The 8,722-nt window shown below is 44.0% G+C and overlaps 1 protein-coding gene across 2 annotated transcripts in view; it reads left to right on the top strand.

Annotated features, from left to right (window-relative positions):
- Window positions 1–3,751: 3,751 nt before the first annotated feature.
- LOC107291832 (glutathione S-transferase theta-1) overlaps window positions 3,752–8,722 on the top strand; it is a 7,259-nt gene continuing 2,288 nt past the window's right edge. Inside the window, exons 1-4 of one of the 2 annotated variants that reach the window (XM_015820864.1) lie at window positions 3,752–3,987; window positions 4,265–4,327; window positions 5,928–6,003; window positions 6,532–6,682. In XM_015820864.1, the coding sequence (XP_015676350.1) occupies window positions 3,876–3,987; window positions 4,265–4,327; window positions 5,928–6,003; window positions 6,532–6,682 (402 nt within the window). In that variant the 5' untranslated portion in view covers window positions 3,752–3,875. The remainder of the gene's footprint in view (window positions 3,988–4,264; window positions 4,328–5,927; window positions 6,004–6,531; window positions 6,683–8,722) is intronic. The other variant, XM_015820865.1, reaches the window with a different exon arrangement.

The following is an 8,722-nucleotide window of genomic DNA, read 5'->3' as shown; positions in this document are numbered from 1 at the left end:
ATAAGTCTAAACTCTAATTATTAGGCCAATTAATCCAACATTTGAATCTAATAGTCATATTTCCCTTCGTCTCCAGGTCTCCCTTTAGCCCATTAGTTGAGACTTTAGGATCTCTCTTAGTGAGTCAAAAGATCCCATTTTTTAAACCTAACTCTAGCTTTCTTTTTCTGCCAACCAGGTTTCCATACCCATGTCTTTAAGTTATCAAATAGGTCTCCTTTCATACTTGAATTAAGGGAGACCGTCTAGTCATCAATTTTTCAAAAGAGCTGGTCCATTGATAATCATTAAGTTGTTGCTCTGGTAATTCAAATCTCGGTATTTGTTCTAGTATCTTTATCTTCAATTCGGTCTGGTCTTCTTCCTCAGGTTTCTTCTGGTTTAAGTAAAAGGTCATGTCCAATTTTATAGTTATTGATTGGTTATCTAGGTTTTCAATGTGCTGTCCTTGTTGATCTTTAGCATCCTGTTTTGGTATTACTTTGCTCCACTTCTGTTACTTTTTGAGTTGTAGGTTCTTTGGTTGCAATCAGGATTTGGTTGTCAGAATTTTCAATATATTGTTGTTGTTCCTTAAAGTCCTCTGTCTTTGTATTGATTTCTCCCGCTTCTGTTGTTTTCTGAGTTGTAAGTTCTTTAGTTGGAATCTGGGTTTCAGTTTGTAGGTTCAAGCTGGCGCTCTGGATTTAATTATCTCAGTAGCTTCAAGGATTTTTTCAAGTATGAGTTTATAGTCAAGGAAAGTTTGTTGCTAGTCCCCCTCCATTTCTGAAATGTTTATAGTTCTTTAGTGGAGGCTAGTTTTTTAAGCAAGAGTTAGTGAATGTTCACCTCCACAGTTCTTAAGAGCCAGTTTCAGCTCCCAGTTGCAGCTTTTTATCTTTAGATAGTGCCAAGGACAGATCTAGGTTGTAAACAGGTCTCTTTATCAGGAATGTTCACTTGCTATACCAGGCTTCACCACAAGATGTCCCCGGTGGCCTTTAAATCCTTTTCAAAAAGGCTAGGCTTTTATCCAGTTTAGGTTCTTTTCGAGGGGGGGGTTCAAATACTTAAGATAGCCAGTTTCCGTGAAAGTAGGAACTTTTTGGGTCGCCAGATCTAAGAAGCATGTAAGTCCAATTACTAATATATTTTTCAGGGCTTTATCTCCCCTATGTAGGCAGCCGCCGCCATTTTAGAGGGTGGGAGAAAGACGTTCCCTTCCCTCTCTCCTCAGGGGGAAGCAATTTCAGAGAGCTTTTGCAGGAAAAAATACTTGGGGTAAAAAGAAGGTAGGATCTCACCCAGTTCCTCCACGGTGCTTTCAAGTGCTTAGCTGCAAGTTTGGCCTCGGCTGGAAACGGCATTAATGATGGGCCATGTGAGTGGCCGATCTTTTCTCCGTCGGTCCGAAAGCTGCTGCCCTCCACGATCAGTCGGAGGTCCTCTTCCCCACTCGTCGGCCCTTCAAGGTGACTTTCGAGCCCTTTCAGGGTCCCCCAGCAAGAGAAAACTGGAACGCGATCCAGAACCGGAAGCCAACGTGGTCATCCATTCTGATCTACTCTCTGGTCATCAGGGACTCAATGCTGGTGGACTCTGCATAATCCAAGACCTCCAGGTTGGAGACATGGTCTTGCGAACATGCCCAGATGGAGCAGCAGCAAGCGTGCATGTGAGATTTCTATTACAATTAATTTATTAAGCCTCCTGCTTAAAGTGAGGACTGACTCCAAAGGAAATCTCAGCATCAAAACTGCACTGCGGTGGCAGGGATGGCAAAGCTCACCTGCCTTGCATTGTGTCCCCAGAGAGCTCCCCCAACTCATTTAACCCTTTAATGGAAGTCTAAGGTGGAAGACTGTCTACTGGCCACTGTGGTGAACTTGTGCATCCTTTGCAGAATAAAATGACTCACATTTGTTTGATTGGATGTCAGCTGGTCAGGTTCAGGTGAGGTGTTTTTTTTACTTCCTTTGTTTAAGAAAATAACCAAAAAAATAATATATAGCCAAAAAAGGAAAATAAAGTAGTATTTAAAATTATCTATATGGGCTTTTCATACATGTATATGAAATTTTACATATAGTCATCCTTTATTTTCTCAGTCTCTCAAACCCTGGACAGGTGACATAAAAGCAACCAATTAAAAAAACCTCAGATAGTCAAACCAGAATAAAAATAACAAAAACCAAAATGAACCTGGTCATGCAGATATTCAGCAAAAAACAACTCATCCTAATTGAGCAGTGCCAAATTCTGGGCAATGCCACCTCAGACAGCAGGTGCTGTCAAGCAGGTGCACTTCCTGGGGACCCTGACAGTAGAGGTCATCGTTTCAAAGATGAGCTTGCTTACTCTTGCAGGTCTTCCAGGACAGAGAAAAGTAATCAGGCTTTATGCCTCAAAGGGAACCTCTGTATAGGTTCCCAAATATGTTGAATTGCATCCAGAAGCTCATCAGTCGTGAATGCAGTTTGCACCACAGAGGTGTCCTGTGTGCAGCGGGATCTTCCCAACCCTGGACCAGTTGTAGCCTCTAATCTTCAACTTGGGTGGAGCATGTTGCAGCTCTTCAAATGGGATCCAGGTCTCAGGAAGGGGCAATGGCACCCCGGGCAAATCTGGGTAGAAGCCATATCAGCTGTAGCTGCTGCCCATACAATCTTTGTTTTAGGACTCTTGATATTAGGAGAGCTGAAATCCCACAACCCCTCTCTCTCTTTCATTTATTAAATATTTATGCTGCCCATCTTCCCCATAAGGCAACTCTGAGCAGTTTACAGATTTTTAAAAAATAGAAAAGTAATTAAAATATTGAAATTATTCAAAATTTAAAATTATACAAAAACTAGGACTGAGAGGGATGGCATGGGGATGAGGTCTTCTCAACCACCTTCAGCTATGAGCCCCTTTCCTCTGGGCCCACTTATTACGGTAGGCTCAAAGCCTGTTCTTCCCATCCAGATCTTCACAGCCTCCAGGCAATGTTACAAGTTTTTTTTTGAACTATAAATAATAATGATCCAAAGTCAATAAAAAATGCAAGTCACCAGAAACTGGGACATTTGGTTTCTGTTTGGACCTTCATCTCCCCTCTCTAAAGCCTGCCATCTTGTAGTCTCATGAGGAGCAGCTGCCTGGAGCACTTGTGGGCAATCTCAGTTCCTCTCCTTGTCTGGCATCCCATCATTTTTAGCAGAGCCTTCTTTTTTTATTCTTTATTATATTCTAATGTTTCTTTTTCTTTGCTCTATTTTTCTGCACCTTTTTATCTTTTTTTAGTTTGTATTAGTTTTTAGGGTTGTAAACTGTAATTGTTAATAAAATTATCATTCCCATCTAACAATTTTCATCTTTTTTTCACTTCAAGCTATTTGCCAAGATCTTACTAAGTCTTCCATTTGATGCAAGCATATTAACCCAAATCCAGTACCATGTGAGGACAAATATTAAGTTTATGTTTATTTTATTGTAACATCCATTGTGAATTGGGGCTTAAAGTGTGTGGATTTATAAGGCCAACTAAGCACTGGCACTTTGAACAGTACGTAATATTTGCCACAAATAAGAAATCTCTCTTGTAACACCCGCCTGAGATGACCCCCCCCCAACCTCACAGTGGGTCATTGTGAGCTGCTTTCCCCAGACTTCCTTCTCCTCTGCCCCGTTAGTATTCCCTTGTCCCCACAAGAGTTTTGGTCTTTGCTTTTCCAAAAGGAAGCAGAAGTTCCTGCCTGCCCCTGAGGGCGGAACCTGGTCTGGCCCGGCTCCCAGTTTTCAGCTCTTTGCCCTGCTCTCCCCTCTGGGAGAGCCTTTCGCCAAAGGAGGCATGTGAGAACAGGCCTCCCTTCCTAGTGCTCGGCCACTCCATCCGTCCACCTGGCAGAAGAATGGGGCTGGAGCTCTACCTGGACCTTCTGTCCCAGCCCTGCCGGGCGGTCTACATCTTTGCCAAGAAGAACCACATTCCCTTTGAGCTGAAAAATGTGGAGCTGTTCAAAGGTAAGGAGAGCCCCCCACGGGGACATGTGGGGAGGGACTTTTCTAAGCTTGGGGTGGGATGGAGAAAGAGGGACACCTCTTGACACTCTGGGTGTCAGGGACACCTCTTGACACTCTGGGCAACAGCTGGGTGGGCCTTGCCTTCATGGGGCTCATCAGAAACAGGAGGGGATTCTCCCACATGGTGATAGGAGAGCAGCCTGAGCGGGGGGGGCAAACTGGAGGGAACGTCTTGCACTGGAAACCTTTTGCTATGGTGGTGCCTCCCTCTTGCCAGATTCCATCCTGGGGACCAAGATGCCTGGAGCAGAGGCAGAAGGGGGGGCAACAGCCCCATCAGGTAAGAGGAGCTCAGGGTTTATATGAATGGAAAACTGAGGCATGGTTTGCTTGTGCAGCTGTTTCATTGCCCTGGAATATGGCACTCTCGGATTATTTTTTCCCCAAATGGGTGGCATGAATTTCAGTTCATTCCCCAGGCAGAACTGTGAACTAGGGCACCTTTTGACTTCTCAGCAGAGGAGAGAACATGGGGGCTGTTCACTTTCAGAGTAATCGTTGAGCACCTGTTCACAAAATGTAATATTGTCAGGAATCTTCCCCTGCAGAGTTGCCTTAACCATCAGGAATCCGACAGGATCTTCCCACCAGCAGCTGCTGGAAATGCCTGCCACCATTTTCCTCCTTCGGGGTTTCAGGTGTGCATGGCGTGTCCCAACAGAGCCAGGATGACGCACCGGGGAAGGGAGGGGAGATGTAAACAACTGCCTGCCGCCAACAATTTCACTGAAACCTCTCCTGCAGCGGTGCTGTGTTCCCTGTTTGCTGTGTAAATACAGCTTGAAAGGTCCAAAGGGCCATTGAAGTTGCAGAAAGAGCTTTTTTCTGCACCCAAACTGGACGGGGTTCTCCCTCCGATAAGATAAGCGACCTGGTTCTTGTACTTTGCCTCTGTGGCTGCTCCGAGCACCTTTGAGTGTCTTATTCCGCATAGTCTTTCTGTAACTAATCCCAGTCCAGGGCATTCTGGATCTCTTGCGCCATGGCAGCTTATAAACGGATCTTTACCATCTTTGTATTGCTACCAGATGTTTACCATCTTTGCATTGCTACCAGAGATGCACAGAAATAAATAAATTACAACATTCATTATTAATTTTCCAAAGTAAACCTTCAGTGGTTTCCTCATTCCCATCTTGCTTACCTGCCCTCTCAGCTTGGGTTCCAAAGTCAGCTTGGGTTCCAAAAAACTGAGGCAGGACAGCCCCTCCACACCTATATGTTGTTCTATGTGGTGGTCTCAACATCGTTCCCTGCCCCATAATTTCCAGAAAGTGATGGGCCCCAGAGTGAGCCCTCTTCTCATCCCTATTTCTTCACTCGGGTGCCAATGCCTCAACCGGTTCCCACGGAATTTCTCTTTGGGGGCTTTCATTCTGGTGTTTCCACACATGTTGCCATCCCCAGATCAAACCTTCCTGTTTGAGCCATGAAAAGTGTGAGTCTGTGGGTAGCTACAAAGTCTGGAATACGATGCTGCACTCACATTTGTAACTTAAAAGTTGCGAGTTGATGGCTATCACTGTGCTGTCTGTTCAACCACTTCCCTGGCTGGAGAAAAGGTTGCCCCCCCCCCATCCATTTCTGATCCATATCAGATTTGCCAGAAGTATCTAATTCTGAGATTATCTAACAGCAACCACAATTTTCTAGTCAATTTCAGCTGCAGAAAGCAGAGCTCACTTTATAATCTCAGAGGGATACTTAAGTGCAATTTATTAGCAATCCATCTTTCTAGCTGTAATTCAGAGAAGACTTGGGTGGAAGGAGATTTCTGTTCTGCACTCCAGACAGACGTAGCCATGAAATAAGGAGAGGGGGTCTTCTCTGCTTTTAGCCTCTCCCAGACCTCATGGTGGAATATCTGCCTTGATTTCAAGGGTCACAGCCCAAGGAGAGTGCACGGGTGAAGAAAGTCCCTGTCTTGAAGGACGAGACCTTCGTCTTGGCAGAAGGGTAAGGAGAGTTTCCCCCACCCGTTTCTCCGTGTCTAGAGCCATGTTTGGAGAACTGTCAGAGGAGGCCCAGCAGGGAACAAAGTAGCTGGGACCATCTGCAGGTTTGGGGTCGGGGGGACACAATGGAATTACAGCTAAAGACATTAATTCTGGAAGTCTCTTCTCATTTATCCCAGATGACACCAGATAACAAGGTATTCACTCCTGAGTTAGACTGGACAGTGAGAGGGTGGGAATCCATCAGAAGTGGAGCAGTACCTGCGTACCTCTCTCTGTAGTACCTTATTTTACATGAGACATTTGGAAATGTTTTGCAGAACTTCAGTAGACCAAATGGACAACTGAAAGCCCAGAATACTTTTGCTTATCTCAGTTGTTTCATCTTTGGCAATCCTCATTCCAAAGTGCTTTAATTAGCCCCATACTCAGTTGTGTTTGCTCACCAGCTCCTCCTCTGCAGAAACTAACTCCTGCCTTTCTTTTGTGATCCTGTCCTCCTCCTTGATTTCCATGAATCTGTGGCCAGCACGGCCATCCTTTTGTATCTGAGTCGCAAGTACAACACCCCAGATCACTGGTACCCATCTGACCTGCAGAAACGAGCAAAGGTGGACGAATACCTGTCGTGGCATCAGGCTAACATCAGATCCAATGCTCCCAAGACAATGTGGATTAAGGTGAGGATTTGAGGAGGATCTGGAGATTTGGGAAGCCTCAGCTTGACCCAGAAGATTTAAGATCTGTTCCCAGTACTTGAAACCTCCAGTCTGTCTTCATGATGTAGTTTGCCCAATACTTCACTTTTTCTCCAGGTTGCTTTTACCTTTTTGCTTTCGAGATGTTGCAACTGCCTTGCTTCCCTGCTCAAGGTCTTACGAGCAGAAGCGCTCCACGGGATGGGCCAGGAGAGGAATTTCCTCCCATCTGTCTGTAAATGAGGTGGAGGCAGTTCTCCTCCTTTGAGCCCCAATGCAATGCTATCGAGGGGAAGAAAAGGATTTTCTTAAAATCCCACCAGAACAGTTTGATGCAGAATATGGTTTGCCCCAAAGGAAAGGTTGATTTTTAAAAGAAAAATACATTTTCTTAGGAAGCCAGTATTCCTAGGAAAGGATTAATTTACATTTTATCTTATTCTGAGATAATTTTCTTCACACATATTAGCAGTGATTAACAATTTCTTGCATGTAGATTCTTGCATAATCATAGCAATCAAGTACAGTTAATAGAGTATTTTTTGTAAAACAGAGAAAAAATAAACAGATTAAGATGACAAAATAGTAATTGCTACAGGCAGTTGATTAGATGTCTCTTCCCACATTCCCCCCCTCCTCCCATCTCTATCCTACTACAGACTGCCATGTGGCTCAAGGTCAAAGTTCAGCATTCACAAACACAGTAGTTTCTCATCCAAAGATGGGACCTCAGTAGATCCTTCCCTGGAACCCAGTATGTTGAAAAGGCAGCAGGCCAAAGTTGATCATCCATCTATCCATCCACTTTCAGAGGAACACCACAGTTTGTGGTGCTAAGGGCTTTCTCCTCCCTGAGACAACTCAACCTCCACAGGAGCATCCCAAGAGCAGAGCATGGGTGGCCTTCCAAAGGCTCCCATAGTTCACTATTCTGGTCCCACCAAGGCCACGGGGACATCGCAAGCAGCTCTGTCCCAAGTCTCTTTCAGTGAGGCTGCTGGGCAATGACAGCTCAGCCAGCCCCCCGTTACTTCTGCTCCTTTGGAAAGGAACAGCAGCTGGGGTCCTTGTGCCAAAGGGGGACCCTTGTCCAAGGGACGAGCTAGGGGTGCCTCTCCTGGGCAGCCAACTACCCCGAAGCTCCAGCCTGCAGCTTGCGGAGCTGAGCCCAGAGTTTTGCTGCAGAGATTGCATCCAGATAGCTGTGCAAAGGGTTTCGGATGCAGCTATGTAGAGCTCTCTAAATGCTTTCAAAAGCTGGCCAGTCCAGTTTCCAACAAGAAGTCTTGGGAGAACAAGTTCCATAGTTCACCCACTAACTGAAAAATTAGCTCCCTTCCTATTTTCCCCTCATTCAGCTTGATTGGTTACTTTTGCTACTATTTTTTTTTTATTGAAAATTTTATAAAATTTTACAATATAAATCCCCCCCTTCCCCTTCTTCCACCCCCCTCCCTCCCCCCTCACTTCCCAGTGCTAATCACAGGGTTAACATAATCATACTCTAATTAACATTAATCAACTATTAAAATAACATATCTATAACCTCCTTTAACTCTCTTTTAAACAGTACAATTATTAAAAACAATAATAACACTTTAATAATTAGAAATACTAAATAAAATATTCTAACCTTTGCACAACAATACTCTAAAATTTACTCAAAAACCAAATGATATTTTTAGTCCCATATTTACGCTCAATATAATCTATCCATCTTCTCCAAACCAAAATATAATCCTTCACATAAGCGGAAATCTTGGCCATTTCTGCTAAATTTGAGACTTTAAGTGACCATTCTTCTATAGTAGGTAAACGTTCCATTTTCCAATATTGAGCTACTAATAGTCTTGCAGCAGTTATAAAGTTCAACATCAATTCCATTTCTTTTGCATCCAAGTCTTCCATAATACCCAACAAAAATATCTGCGGCTTAAACTTTATCTTTTTCTTAAAAATATTTTGAGTATTCCACCATATCTTAATCCAAAATGCTTTAACTTCCCTACATGTCCACCAAAT

The sequence above is a fragment of the Protobothrops mucrosquamatus genome, unplaced genomic scaffold (assembly GCF_001527695.2).
Source record: "Protobothrops mucrosquamatus isolate PMUCROS unplaced genomic scaffold, P.Mucros_1.0 scaffold1196, whole genome shotgun sequence".
NCBI lineage: Eukaryota > Metazoa > Chordata > Lepidosauria > Squamata > Viperidae > Protobothrops > Protobothrops mucrosquamatus.
Note: the sequence above shows the minus strand (reverse complement) of the source record. Positions and strands in the feature narration are given on the sequence as shown.